Genomic DNA, 15,758 nt, shown 5'->3' with positions numbered 1-15,758 from the left:
CACAATTTCCCTTTCTTGGCAACTGTGAAAGAAAACGATCTGAGGGTGCAGATAGGGCAGCAGAGTTGGGAGGGAATATAGAGACATTATTATTATTATTATTATTATTATTATTATTATTATTATTTATTTATTTATTTATATAGCACCATCAATGTACATGGTGCTGTACAGAGTAAAACAGTAAATAGCAAGACCCTGCCGCATAGGCTTACAATCTAATAAAATCATAGTAAAACAATAAGGAGGGGAAGAGAATGCAAACAGGTACAGGGTAGGGTAAGCAGGCACAGGGTAGGGTAAAACTAACAGTAGAAAGTAACAGTAGACAAAGCGTGTTGAGAAATATGTCTGTGAGAATAAAAGAAAATTATTATAAAATTGTATGGAGGTGGTATCTGACCCCGGTGAGATTAAACAGAATAAATAAGACGAACTCAGCAAATTGTTGGAGAGGATGTGGAGGGAAAGGAACGTATTTGCATATGTGGTGGGAATGCGAATTTGTGCAAAAATTGTGGAAAATGGTGTTTACTGAGATAAAAAAAATTGTGGGAATAGAGATTGAAGAGACACCTACAGTGGCATTACTATCACTATATGGTAATTTAAAGTGTAATAAAGAGACTAAAGAATTGATAACAAATTTGTTGACAGCAGTAAGGTTAATCATATCTAGGAACTGGAAGGTGCAGGGAAACTATCGTATTGAAGAGTGGTATAAGTAAATATGGGATATAGCTATTAATGATAAATTGACATGCAATATAAGGTTAAGAAAAGGTATAACAAATGTAAACGAATTTGAGGGAATTTGGAAACAGTTCCTAGAATATGTATTCTCTAAGGGGGGTGGAAAACCACCACCAGAAGAAACAATGAAATTTTGGAAGCAGGAATAGATCCCGAAGGGTGGAGGGGAGCACTTATGATATGTTATGTGATTATGTAAAATTAGATAATTATAACTGTGGAAGTATAAGCAATTTATGTTTTGATTTATGTGTTAATTAGTATTATGTGGTTGTATTTTAAGATGTGAAATTAATAAAAAAAATTAAAAAAAGTGTTGGAACATAATAACTTCCGGGGCCTGCATTGGCCGGGAAAGGGGGGGGGGAAGAGAGACAGAACATAGTGCTTTGTTTAAAGCTTCGGTTTCTGGTTCCCCCCACAATTTCCCTTTCTTGGCAACTGTGAAAGAAACCAAACTCCCCTCACCTACTCGCTCTTCATTTTAAAAACGTTACTGGCCAGAACGCCACAAAAGGTTACAGATTTTGTTCCCAGCTTAAAACAATGCCATGCAGACATGGAGACAGTGGTTTCATAACTCTCATCTGGTAATTCAAGCATGATCTTGCTTTAATGAGATCTGAAACACACACGTACGCGCATAAACAAAACCCACGCCCTACCGTTTGATCTGATAAGGGAAGCAATGCCCTATTGACATGGCTATACGTTTAAGTAAATAATCTTCACTACTGCATTCACACAAGTGAGTCACCAGAATAAAACAAACTTTGGAGGGCCATATAAACACCTCTCTTAAAAAGCCAAGACTAATGCACACACAATAAAGGTTTTAAGAGGCAATGTCTACCGGCTGCTAACCAGATAGACAAGGGGATCGCGTTAGGACAGGTAACACCACGCTTTGCTCCATGAATGTTCATCTCTCACAAACGCAACCTGTTAAAGCAGAACAGAAGGGAGGCTTTGGGGCATACACCAGCAAGCTCACTACAATCTGTCTGAGAAGGGGCCGGAAAATCAACCTGTTCCGGAAGAAGCAGGGAATGTTCTGGAACTTCAGGTGACGGAGGTGGCAAGGATTGTGTTTGCACGGTTACATTTGGTGCCACTACCCTTCCCGAGTTGATCTGACCTGGCCAATTATCCATGCCTTGATCACATCAAGCTTAGACTACTGCAATGCACTCCACGTGGGGCTACCCTTGAAGAGTGACTGGAAGCTTCAGTTGGTGCGAAAGGCAGCAGCTCGGCTGCTAACCGGTGCATTGGACCGTATTATACCTGTCTTGAAAGACATGGCCAATTATCCATGCTTTGGCCACATCAAGCTTAGACTACTGCAATGCACTCCACGTGGGGCTACCCTTGAAGAGTGACTGGAAGCTTCAGTTGGTGCGAAAGGCAGCAGCTCGGCCGCTAACCGGTGCATTGGACCGTATTATATCTGTCTTGAAAGACATGGCCAATTATCCATGCTTTGGCCACATTAAGCTTAGACTACTGCAATGCACTCCACGTGGGGCTACCCTTGAAGAGTGACTGGAAGCTTCAGTTGGTGCGAAAGGCAGCAGCTCGGCCGCTAACTGGTGCATTGGACTGTATTATACCTGTCTTGAAAGACCTGTACTGGTTGCCAGTTGCTTTCCGGACCCAATTAAAGATATTGGTTTCAACTTTTCAGGTGCTAAATGGCTTAGGACTGGGCTGCCTATCTCATTATGAAGCTGCAAAGAATGTGCTACAAGGCACCATTACCCACAGAGACCCATTTGTGAGACGCGCATGAAAGGACTTTATCCCATGTTGCTCCCAAACTGCAGAATGCGCTCCCCTAAGAACGCTCCTAGCTTTTAGGAAGGATGCAAAGTTAGAACGCTTTAATCCAGCCTTTTAAATTATGCAAGTTTAATGTATTACCGTTGCTAATGTTCTTGTTTTATACCGTGTTAAGGTTTTATTGTTTTAAATTGTTGATGGCTGTTTACCAAATAGGCCGGTATATAAATATTAATAAATAAGTAATCAGCTTTCTCCTCTTGCTAGGTTTTCTTTTCTTTTCTTGCAATCTTGACAGGCTCCAACCTTGTACTCCTTTCGGCGCCTCCTGAAAACATCTTTATTCCAAGAAGCCTTTCTTTAACATGCAGCCTTGGATTTCTGTGTTGTTGTTTTTTGCTTCTTTTTAAATTTTGTTTTAAATGTTTTATTCTGTTTTTATTTTCATTTTGCCTTGTACACCGCTCCGAAATTTTTTCAATGAGGAGCGGTATATAAATATTCTAAATAAATAAATAATAATAAATAAACAACCTGGCTGTGAAGCCATAGCAAAAGAGAGGGGGGTGTGTGTGAGAGAGAAGGGGGGGGCGAACTCGAATTGAAAAGATGCACCCCATGTAGAACAGAGGCCCAATTTACATGCACAATGCAGGCTGCTTGGTTTCTCTGCATTGAATGACCCAAGGGTGAAGAGCCAAATTCAGTCAGCCTGGCTTCCCAGAGCCATGGTAGCAGCCAGTGGATCAGTTTGGGGCATCACATCACCACCAGGCCCGGTGCTGCCATAGAGGCAACTCAGGCGGCCACCTAGAGCGCCAAGCAAACGAGGGCGCCGAACAGCGTACCTGGAAGCTGCTCTCCTAGAGCGGCTTCCGGGTGTGCTGTTCCAAAGCCGCCGCCCCAGCCTCCGCCCAACCCCAGCGTCCTGGCTCCTTCGAAGCCAGGATGCTGGGGTTGGAGGTGGAGGGTTCAGTGCGGCGCGCCAGGAAGCCACTTCCAGGCGCGCCGCTTCAAAGCCTCTGCCCCACCCCCCAACCCCAGCATCCTGGCTTCAAAGCCGGGAGCGGGAGGGAGCGGGTGGTGAGTGGGCGAGCAAGGGGGGAGCCGTAGCGGTGAGTGAGCGAGCGAGCGAGCGGGGGCGGCGGGCGAGCGATGGGGGGAACCGGAGCGGCGAGCGGGCGGATGGGCGGGCGAGCGGGCGGGGGGAGCAGTGAGTGAGCGAGCGGGTGGGCAGGCGAGTGAGGGGGCGGTGAGTGAGCGAGCGGGGGGGGGCGGAAGCTTCAGAACGCGCCTGCCTAGGGCGCAATATAGTCTGGCGCCGGCCCTGATCACCACAGCACCTGGACAACCATCGAGGACTTTATTCAACGAACGGGGATTGAAGTGTCGGGCCCATTATATAAGAAAGAACATGGCATTGTAACAAAATAAAAGTGTCCTGTACTGAAGGGAAGTTCTTTCTTTCTTCTGTTTAAAAAAAACGCTTCAGCATTAAGTGTTGTGCTGACTGGGTTCAGATGCGTCACAGCTCAACGTATGGACTACAGACAGAAAGCCTCGGCCTCTCCAGTTGTCATGGTCAAACCCTAATTTGGGCCATCGAGCCCGTCCTTTGGGCCCACCTGCTCACACATCTCCTCTCCCACTCCGATCCCCTCCTGGGTTCATAGTAACCCTAGTTCGTCGTTACGTCCGAATCTGGCGAACTGCGCTCATGGCAAGCCACAGTTTGCTTCCAAAGGGGAACGGGAACCCACTTTCTGGTCACCCTGATTCAGAGTTGTGTTTAACGCGAGATTCCTCCTCCATTTACACGTGAGGTGTGACGACCTCAGGAGAGGCGTTGCGCCCGCCATTTTTAATTTTTTAAAGAGAAAGCAGCGCACGAACACTCGTGCGCTAAAGGGAAGTGTTTTTTAATTTTAATTTCTCCCCCCGCTCCCCCCACCCTACCCCTGATGGGCGCAGTTCCCGGCTCCTCAAGAGGAATCACGCGGAGCCGGGTCAACCTGCGCCACCCGCCCACACATTCCGCAGTCTTGGGCTCAGCCTGGGACCGCGGAAAAAACGGGGCCAAAGCCAAGGGCTATATCCCGGGGCAAGGGAGGGATGATCCCTCCCTGATCCCGTGATCCCGTGTGCGTCATGTGGATGCACAGGAACGATCCCAGGGTTCGCCCCGGGATAAAGCCCCATCTAGCTATGGCCAGAGAGAGAGAGAGAGAGAGTGTGCGAAAAGGAAGGAGTGTGCAAGTCCAAGACATGGACCCAAAAGCCAAACTATGATTAAGCAATTGTGTGTTGAGGTGCTTGAAGATCATAGGGTAGCCTTCTCCGACCTGGTTGGAAAGCAACTCCCTTGGCTACCATGCTGGCTGGGAATAATGGGGGTGGCTGCCCAACACATCTGGGAAAGGCTGCCGTACAGAGATTCTATCTGCAATGGACCATCCACACGTGCAAAGGCACAGTCAGCAAGTGGCAAACGTGCATGTGTGAAAACTGGGCCGCACTCCCTGAGAAGCCGGGATGGACTATTGAGCTAATGCACTTTCAGGAGCAAACCCGGGTTGGCCATTCGATAACGTGTGAAAAGGCGCTAAGGCGGGCTCAGGCCTCTCCAAGTGAGAGAGAACGGCCCAGCACATTTAGATAAGCAGCCTTTCCCATCCTAAGCCAGTCATGGAATCTCAGGGCAATGAGGAAAATGGTTTCATCCTGTTTACTCTCTTTCTCTCTCAATCCATTAAAGAGGAAGCACTCTTGCTGTGGACCAGGATTATATATTAATGACGGGAGATAAAACTGGAGGCAGGTTGCCATCTCCCAGAGAGCACAGGTACTTTGCTTTGGTGCCAAAGGGATGTTGTATATGTCTGTCTGTCTGTCTTTCTCTCTCTCTCATCTCCAGACAAAACTCCACCTTGAAATGGAAAGTGGAGGCGGCCAAAAAGCAGACATCTACAAACTGCTTTCAAGGCAACCCAAGTGGGTACATTGCTCTTTTCCTTCGAGTGCCATTTTTAAGTCTGAACAATGCGATTTCACAGTCTGTGCCTCACCCAGAAAGTCTTTTTGCACACACGTACGCATGCACAAAAACACAATTTTAGCGAAGAATGGGAAAACTGCGAAAAGAAAGGTTCAATTCGTACCAGCGACTGCTCCGATCTAAAATAAAAACCCAATTGGTCTGCTCCAGGGTGGCCTCAAACCAAGCAGCCAGCTAATTGAGGTCAGCTAGCATCGTACCGAATTTGGCCCGGTTTTATTCTGCTCCCCAAACCTAGGTTTTTTGAAAAGCGGAAGCGGGACTCGCAACAAAATATTGTTGTGTGGAATGCCAGCCATGCCCTTTACCGAGGTGCTCCATTACATCCCCCGAAAAGACAGGCAAGCATTTCACGCCCCTGAGCATGCACAGTCCTCATTGGACTGGTTTGAGGGTTGCCACCACCAGATTTTGGGGTAAGGATTTTTCTACTTCTGCAAAGCTTGGGATTCCCCCAAACTTGGTAGTGCCTCATGCGTGGCTGGCCCCAAGATAACAGAGCTGGCTATTATCAGAAAAGAACGTTGATTTCCTGTTTCTAGCAGTGGCCTGCCACTTACTCACAAATCAGGCATCAAGACGATTGGAAGTTCCCTGTTACTTATCCCCAGAGCCTGGTATTTTAAAGCACACTACCCCTTAGAGAGTGCTTCCATCTAGCAATTGATACAGATCAGACCAATTCATGGAAGGTCAATTTGTTCTTAAAGCCAACAAAGCCACTGGGAAATTGCCTGCATCAGGGGCAGCAAGATGGTTCTTCCTTAGCGACAAGCATCCATACACATGGTCTGACAGCACACCACGCAGCAAACTGGCGGAACCGAAGGAGGTCTCGGGCTGAACTAGGAGACGGCTGTATTATTCACGATGAAAACAATCTTCGCCCAAGTCACATTTTCAAAGCTAAGCCTTGAGGCAAAACTGAGCCCCGAATGAAATGGCGCTCTCGCTTCCACGTACGGAAATCGCAACGGGCCAAAGCCACACAACCAGCCTCGTGTGTACATTACAACGGCCAGGGTGGATTTGATTTAAATCAATTTGATTTAAATCACGATTTAAATCACTACTCAGAAAGACTCAATTTAATCATGTGACTTCCCCCCCCCCAAAAAAAAACCTGCACTCTATTCATTGAATTTTTTTGAAACTTAGCACTTAAGAGGTAAAGGGTTGATCCTGTGTACATAGATTTGCAGAGGAACAATGGGACTGTGATCTCTGCAGACACAAATTCACAGTTTTGAGAACTGTAAAACCAAGCATTTGTGATCATATCTTCTAGATAGAAAAATTGCCCAATAGTCTTACAGAAACCTTTGGAAGAGCATGACATGGTGAAGGGATGAATGGAATTCATTTACCAAAAAATTGGAACATTGCATGACTATACAGCCTCATGCTACATAATTAAAAACTAATCCTTATTTCATGACGAATAACCTTTGGACTATAATGTATCTTAAATAGAAAACTATCTTTAGATAGATTTTTCGTCAAAAAGCATTTTATTAAAAAAAAATCTGATTTCAATTTAAAAAAAATCAGTGTTTTTTTTAAAAAAAAATCATTGATTTTTATCCACCCTGGCAACTGTGGAATAAGGTGGGTTTATGTCCACAACCACATCCCTTCCCATAATAAGTCAGGGAAAGGTGTGTCTTTTGCTATTAACCCACTCACCCACACTCAATTGGCACCGTCTTCTGCTGGGACTGAACGCGTACCGTAAACAGGAGGTGGGCAAAGGGCAGGGTAAAGTTTTGGCACTTGTTGTACACAATACTGAGCTCTATAGAGGCAGTGGCAACTTCCTATGTTCTTCCTTCACTACTCTGCCACCCAAACAAGGATCAATACACACCGAATCCCCAGCCAGGGTTACTTGTAGTTAGGGATGTTGGAGGAATCCCCATCCAACATCCCTTTCATCAGTTCAGGCTGCCGGATTTTGGCTCCCTTCCCTGGCTCAATCTACATTGATTCTGGATTTTCCAATGCGTTCCCGACCCCCTGTAAATAGGAACTCATGCAAATTATGCTTGCCATTTCCACAACTTTCTATCTACAAGAAGAAGGGGGGAAACTGAAAAACGTGTCTGGATTTCAAGAAACCCCCGCAGCTCAGCTCTTGAACGAAGTATAAAGTGTTGGTTATTACCTTTAAAGCTCTGGGCGAAGTATAAAGTGTTGGTTATGACCTTTAAAGCTCCGGGCGAAGTATAAAGTGTTGGTTATCACCTTTAAAGCTCCGGGTGAAGTATAAAGTGTTGGTTATCACCTTTAAAGCCCTACATGGTTTGGGTCCAGGCTACCTGCGGGATCGCCTTCTCCCATACAATCCGCCCCACACATTCAGGTCCTCCGGGAAGAATCTACTTCAGCGAAGCAAAACTAGGCTGACGGGTATCACCCAGAGGACCTTCTCTTCTGCTGCTCCCAGACTGTGGAATGGCCTGCTGGAGGAGATTCGTCAACTTGACAATCTTTTAGCATTTAAGAAAGCAATAAAGACTGATCTATTCTGGCAAGCCTATCCAGTGAAATTTTAGAATGTTTTTAGGATGTTTTAAGGATGTTTTAATCATGTATGCTATGTTTTTAACCAGTTTTTAATGTGTTTTATATTCACTGTTGTTCCCCGCCTCGATCCAAGTGGAGACTCAGGTAAGAATTTTTTTATTATTATTATTATTATTATCATCATTATCCAAGCCAGGCTGGCAGTGGGTAAACTCCAGAAGGTCCCAAAAGGGCCGGATTTACAACTCAACTTATAATACATGAATCCCCTCTTTGCTTCCCTCATCACCACCTTCTTGACGGAGAGCAACATTTATTTACTTTTCCTGTACATACAAGGCCAAACAGCAGAAGGGATGAAAAGCAGAGCCAATAGCCGAGGGCATCGTACAATGAGAAAACTGGAGGTGCAGACGGAAAGCAGAAGCTACGGCAGAATACAAATAACCAAAACATATTTACCATGTACATAGGGGAGCCACAGAGCGTTGCCGCCATCATATTGTTCTGCAGGTATCGGGCAAATCCAAAATCAGCTACGCACAGAACCAAATAAATAAAGAAATGAACAGGAAGAGATTAAGATAAAGGAGAGTTCACAAAAGAGCACACAACTGCGCTCACCGCTTGACACCTTGCATGTGCCAAAACAGCCTTTGTCGGTCAAAGACAAAAGAGGAGATTTAGGCACACAGCTACAAGAGTCGCTGAGGCCACAATCCTAAATAAGAGACTAACCCCCATTGAAGACAGTGGGACTTACTTCCGAGCAAACATGCATACGATTGCATGGTGACGGCCCGCACGTGCTACATGCAAACCAGACATTAGGCTGTGTTTCAACACAGGGGTAGGGAGGAACCCAAGGTTCTACAGATGCTGAACTACAATTCTATCACTCTTAACCATTGGCCATCCCGGCTGGGGCTGATGGGAATTGGAGTCCAACATCTGGCGGGCCACAGGGTGCCCCATCCCTGTTTTAAAAAAAGCCGCAATAATATTTCAAGTGTTCCCAAAGGCTTAGGCCCCTTGACTCCCGAAAAGTTCTACATAATGCAGTAAGTCCAACATCTCCACCAGCTATAAAGGGGTCATGTGGAGCAAATAGCCTTTCCTGGAAGGTCCTAGAAGGAATATAGGACTGGGCTAGTTATGATCAATGGCTATTAGTGATGATGGATATATATTCCATCCGGTATTGGTGCCTTCCAAATACCAGTTTCTGGGGAACCCAAGCAGTGGGAAGCTTTTGAACTTACGTCCAACTTGTGGGCTTCTTCATTGGCCAAAGTTGCTAGAATAGGGGCACAATCCCATGTATGTTTAGACAGGGGGGAAAAGTCCTACAACTCCCAGCATACACCTTTGGCTCATCTACACCAAGCAGGATATTCCACTGTGAAAGCTGTATATAAAAGGCAGGAGCCACACCACTGCTTTATAGTGGTATTGAAGTTCACTGACAACTGTTGGGGCCCATTGACACCTACCATGTACCACTTTCGTGGTGTTATATCCTGCTTGGTGCAGATGTGCCATGAGCCTCAACAGTTGTCACTGCACTTCAGTACCACTATACAGCGGTAGTGTGGCTCCTGCCTTTTATATACCGCTTTCATAGTGGAATATCCTTGCTTGGTTTAGAAGCGCTCCTAGTTTCTTATGGACCAAGTCATGGGTTAGGGAGGACTGTGGTTCTGGAGCAAAAGAAACTGTTGAACATGTCATTTTGCATCGTAACATGGATGAGGAATGGAGAAAAAAGTTAATCTTTCTTTTATTAACAGCCTTTTCTGGATGTAACCCCACAACGTTGGTATTAATCTGTTTAAGGGATGTGTGCTCTCATATTACTGAAAGGGTCTCTTAAGTTTCTCATGACCTCAAAGCAAATTAGAAAAATAACGTTGCAATCCTCCTGAGAGAAGGAACTCACCAGGCTGTATTTTGTTTTTATGTCACTTTTTATCTATCCTTTGCATGTTTTTGTGTTGATTTTGCTGGTCTGCGACCTTAATAACTAACAATGACTTTAAATGACTATACAGCAGCAGTGTAGATCCTACAGTGCACTTCAGTACCGCTATAAAGCCGTAGTGTGGCTCCTGCCTTTTATATACCGCTTTCATAGTGGAATATCCTGCTTGGTGTAGATGAACCCGTAGTTTCTTATGGACCAAGTCATGGGTTAGGGAGGACTGCAAAACCGCAGCACTGTTTTCCATCAGAAGCAATCCCAAATCTCTTTGCCTTGCCTATTTGGTCATTCACGCCTATCCAATAAACCTTGGTTTGACCATTATGAAGCCCTCATGTTGTTAAGCAGATATTGAAAATGGAAGCCCATGTTAATGAGGGCGTCCCACTTTAGCACAGGTCTGGCCAAAAGGTAGGTCATAGACCATTGCTGGACCACCAAGAATTGCCTGCTAGTTGCTAGATGCTTAGCAGGTTTGGAACAAGCCAGGATCTTAAAACGACTTCAAAGTGCGGTTCAAGATCCTGGCTTGTTCCAGACCTGGGGCGGATCTACACAGCGTACTGAAGGTGCTTGCGTGCGCCTGCAGTGCGCCCCAAAAGCGATTGTGTAGATCCTGCCCTGGAAGAGGCGGAGGAGGAGGCAGCTGGGGCCTTGCCGCCGCCGCCCACCTCCCCGACGGCCTCCTGATGCAGTCGAAAGAGCCACCCGGGGCGGAGAGCTCGGCGGAAGAAGGCGAGGCGGCGGCTTCTTCCGCCGAGCTCTCCAACCTGGGTGGCTCTTTCGCCGGCAGCAGGAGGCTGGCGGGGAGGTGGGCGGCGAAAGCGGAAGCGGGACTCGCAACAAAATATTGTTGTGTGGAATGCCAGCCATGCCCTTTTCCGAGGTGCTCCATTACATCCCCATTACAATCGCTTTCGGGGCGCACTGCAGGCACACGCAAGCGCCTTCAGTACGATGTGTAGATCCGCCCCTGGCAACTATTGTTTCCCAGTTTAGATTTCCTGGCTTAACTGCGCTTGCACTGAGTAGGGAGATGAGAAGAGAGCTGCACATGCAGGCAAAAGGCTTTTGCCAAGATGCAACTGTCCAAGCGCATTACCAACATTAAGGATTTTGCTTCGTAGAAACGCATTTGAAGAAGTTTAACCAGATCTATAGGTGTAGCGGTGAAAAATCCATCAACTTTAGAAATACTTAAAACGCTTTAAAATACCGGACCGCTCTAGTGCTTACCAATCTTGATGCGGATATTATTGGGGTTTGATTTCTTGCCTCCCGCGAAAGACAGGAGAATATTCTGAGGTTTCAGATCCCGGTGGATTATCCCTTTGCTATGCAGCACTTTCATGGCCCCAGCAATTTGCTGGAGAAAGAGCCGGATTGTATCTTCACTGAGTGTCCGCATACCTGGGGAACGGAAGCAGTGGCAGAACAAAGGTAAACCATTGTGAAACCAGCCACGATTATTTATTTATTATTGCATTTAGATCCCACCTTTTTCTCTCCAAGGAACCCAAGGCGGCTCTCCGTTTTATCCTCACAACAACAACAACAACAACTCTGTGAGGTGTGTTGGGCTGAGAGTCTGTGACTGGCCCAAAGTTGCCCAGTGGGCTTCCATGGCTGAGTGGGGACTAGAACCTGAATCTCCCGACTCCCAGTCCAACACTCCAGCCACTACACCACACTGGCCTGGTTCAGACAACACGCTAAACCATCCTGCTTAACCACAAAATGCTTACGGGAATGCCTTAACCTTAATGCATTCCCTTAACCATTTTTGTGGTTAAGCAGCATAGTTTAACATGTTGTCTGAACCAGGCCACTGGCTGTCATTATAGACGGATGAGTTTTATTACGCGGGATGAATAGTGCTTTCATTTGTCATAATCTAGTGTGGCAATGAACATACGTTGCGTAAGGGCCAATTAAGATCAGCAGGGCTGCAAATTATTTATTTAAAACAGTTACATCCTGCCTCTCCCATGATTCAAGCCCATTTACAATTTATAGTTTAATTGACCACATAATATAACCTCTAAAGAGCAATACAACCTTTTAAAAAAAAGAGTGCAGGGAACACCGGCTTTTTCCTTGGTTCTGATACGTTAATGTAGTAGCACAGAAAATACTGAAGTTGAGCATTTATTCCAGCAACAGGCCTTCCCAGTTACTCCACCTCTGGTCAAGTCCAGTACTGTTTATTATGATTTTATCCCACGCGTCATCCAAGGCAGTATACAGGGTTCTTCCTGGTCTCTCCTACTATGATCACAACAAGGTTTTCAAATAGTCAAGCTGAAAGATAATTAACTGTGCCAACCTGTGAGGTTGGGCTGAGCAGGAATTTGGAGCTGCGTCTTGGTCAGCCTATTCCAATACCCTCATCCACTGTGCCATAATGGCACAATAAAAGCCAACATGACTCCACATGTGTGCCTAACAGCCATGTCTTTCTTTTCTAGTATAGGCTCAGGGGTCCCGATCCAATACTACAAACGAGAAAGATCTTGGAATTGTTGTAGATCGCAAGCTGAATATGAGCCAACAGTGTGATATGGTTGCAAGAAAGGCAAATGCTATTTTGGGCTGCATTAATAGAAGTATAGCTTCCAAATCACGTGAGGTACTGGTTCCTCTCTATTCGGCCCTGGTTAGGCCTCATCTAGAGTATTGCGTCCAGTTCTGAGCTCCACAATTCAAGAAGGACGCAGACAAGCTGGAGCGTGTTCAGAAGAGGGCAACCAGGATGATCAGGGGTCTGGAAACAAAGCCCTAGGAAGAGAGACTGAAAGAACTGGGCATGTTTAGCCTGGAGAAAAGAAGATTGAGCGGAGACATGATAGTACTCTTCAAATACTTAAAAGGTTGTCACACAGAGGAGAGCCAGGATCTCTTCTCGATCCTCCCAGAGTGCAGGACACGGAATAACGGGCTCAAGTTAAAGGAAGCCAGATTCCAGCTGGACATCAGGAAAAACTTCCTGACTGTTAGAGCAGTGCGACGGTGGAATCAGTTACCTAGGGAGGTTGTGGGCTCTCCCACACTAGAGGCCTTCAAGAGGCAGCTGGACAACCATCCATCAGGGATGCTTTAGGGTGGATTCCTGCATTGATCAGGGGGTTGGACTCGATGGCCTTGTAGGCCCCTTCCAACTCTGCTATTCTATGATTCTATGGGCAGGGAGGCTTTTAAGGTCTGATCAGGGCCCTCTGCCTACCCTGGAGTAAAACTGAAAACGGAACAAAAAAGACACAGCTGTTAGACATACATATGAAGAAATCTCTGTTTTGATCCGAAGGTCAAAAGTGGGTTTCCCAATGTTTTCTCCTCATCATGGCACCAAATGAACAGGCTGACCCTGCATTTATTTATTCAGTTTCAAAAATGGAAAATTTTAACAGCTGGTTGCTACTTTCTTGTCCGGCACTGGAATTTAAACCACCACATCACCCAGCATAGCCCAACCTGGATGTCTGCAAACACTCCTCCTCCATATCACATGCAGACATCCTGACTACATTATCAAACAGACTCCCCACCACACCCTTTATTGCTTTAGCCAACCTACTTCTTGTAATACCTTGCCTGATGAAGAGATCTGGAGATCTCAAAAGCTTGCACACTTTTTGTAATCTCTGAGTTGGCCTATTACACTACATCAGCGGTTCTCAACCTGTGGGTCGGGACCCCTTTGGGGGTCGAACGACCCTTTCACAGGGGTCGCCTAAGACCATCGGAAAACACATATTTCCGATGGTCTTAGGAAACTGTATTGACTGAACTATGTCATGTATCATCTTTTGTATTATTAAAGCTATTGTTATGTATTATTTTCATTCGCAAACCATCCCATGACAATGGATCGTGTAGAGAAGAACGAAAATAATTTTATGGTTGGGGGTCACCACAACATGAGGAACTGTATTAAAGGGTCGCGGCATTAGGAAGGTTGAGAACCACTGCACTACATGGTTCTTGCATTTTTTAAAGAAATCGATGAACCCTGAGCCCAAGAAGTTTTGTGAACCGCCCAGAGAGCTCCGTCTATTGGGCGGTATAGAAATGTAATAAATAAATAAATAAAAGAAGTAGAACTCAATTAGATCCAAGCCTCCTTCATGCGCAAACTGCATGAAGGGCGCATTATGCGATTACCATGGAACAAGACACTGTAACGGGCCTGGACTCCAGACATCCCTGTGTTGACATGGACATCTGCAGTGATGTGTTGCTTGCGTATAGGCTTGTACACAACCAGGACTCTCTAAGTCCAGGGCAGTGAGCATGGCTTGATTCTCCCACTCCCCATTTTACCTTCACAACAACCCTGTGAGGTAGGTTAGGCTGAGGCACGACAGTTGGCCCAAGGTCGCCCAGTCAGCCCAGTCCTACTCTGCCACTCTAGCCACCTCACCGCCTTGGTTCTCTAAATTAAAATTTAAACGCAACCGATTAATTGACTACAAATTCTTTAATTGGCTGAGAGATCCCTAACTCGTGAGCTGCCATTTGATTTCAAAAGACGCAACCCTCAGGCAACCAAATGTGACCGGCCCTGGCACGAGTGCAGAGAGGTGACGGAGGCGACAATTTCAAAATGCCTCAAAAAGAAATCATGGGGCGTGTGCACACCTCATGCTTTTACTGCAGCGTGGTTAAGTGAGGTCAGGCACAGGCACACACAAAAGCAGTGGAGAAACAGTATCCACCCCCTCTGACACGAGACATTTTGTCCCTCTCTCAGGTGGAAAATCCAAATCTTTCGCTCACACACACCGTAAAAAATTAACAATTAACTAACAATTTGTCCCATTTTCATGGCATTCGAAGGAAGTCGCCTCAATCTGTCTAATGCAGTGGAGGCTGGTGACCCCAACGTGAATCTGATCTGGCTTTAAGGACATCAAAAGAGCCCTGTTGGATTAGACCAGTGTTTCCCAAAAATGGGCGGTATCGCCCCCTTGGGGGGGGTGGGATTGGATAGGGGGGTGTTAAGAGGCAAGGGGGGCAGCAGGGGGGCACTAAGAGGCAAAAGGATGGCAGGGGGGCGCTCAAGGTGGTCTTTTCCGAGAAGCACCTCTCCAGAAGGTCTTAAAACCAGGGACATTTTTATGGGAGAAGGTAGTTTGGTTCCAAGCCAAATAGGAGAAGAATCCACACATGTATTAATACATGTATTAGTCCTTTTAACGGTGAATTGAAATGTTTCAAAAACACCAAAACGTGAATGAAGAGACATACCCTGCCTGGTGTGCCCCGCCACGCCGGCTGCAAAACAGAGGCGTTTGCTATCTTTTCCGTCCCTCCCTCGGCAAGCCTGCGGCAGGTGCTTTGGATTTTGAATAAATATTCAACTAATTGTTACTGTTTTGAATTTTATTGTTATTATCTTCCTTAGTGGGTCGTTGAAAACCACTATTCTGAATAATGATTTTTATAGTGTAGGGTTGGGGGCACTGGACATGAGTTTGTGGAACCAAGGGGGCGGTGACCTGAAAAAGTTTGGGAACCATTGGATTAGACCAAGTTTGGACTCTGTTCACACAGTGGCCGACCAGCTACCAACATGGGCATGTTTAGCCTGGAGAAGAGAAGATTGAGGGGAGACATGATAGCACTCTTCAAATACTTAAAAGGTTGTCACACAGAGGAGGG

At 46.0% G+C, this 15,758-nt stretch overlaps 2 protein-coding genes across 3 annotated transcripts in view; both read right to left on the bottom strand.

The window, feature by feature from the left end:
- The window catches only part of PUS1 (pseudouridine synthase 1), a 364,184-nt gene that overhangs the window by 87,334 nt on the left and 261,092 nt on the right, over nucleotides 1–15,758 (bottom strand). The window lies entirely within an intron of this gene.
- The window catches only part of ULK1 (unc-51 like autophagy activating kinase 1), a 110,938-nt gene that overhangs the window by 66,867 nt on the left and 28,313 nt on the right, over nucleotides 1–15,758 (bottom strand). For both annotated transcript variants that reach the window (XM_063144390.1, XM_063144392.1), the window contains exons 6-7: nucleotides 11,334–11,507; nucleotides 8,579–8,652 (exon numbers count right to left, since the gene is read on the bottom strand). In XM_063144390.1, coding sequence (XP_063000460.1) covers nucleotides 8,579–8,652; nucleotides 11,334–11,507 — 248 coding nt within the window. The remainder of the gene's footprint in view (nucleotides 1–8,578; nucleotides 8,653–11,333; nucleotides 11,508–15,758) is intronic.

This window comes from Elgaria multicarinata, chromosome 18 (assembly GCF_023053635.1).
Source record: "Elgaria multicarinata webbii isolate HBS135686 ecotype San Diego chromosome 18, rElgMul1.1.pri, whole genome shotgun sequence".
NCBI classification, from domain to species: Eukaryota; Metazoa; Chordata; class Lepidosauria; order Squamata; family Anguidae; genus Elgaria; species Elgaria multicarinata.
This window is presented reverse-complemented; position numbering and strand designations above follow the sequence as displayed.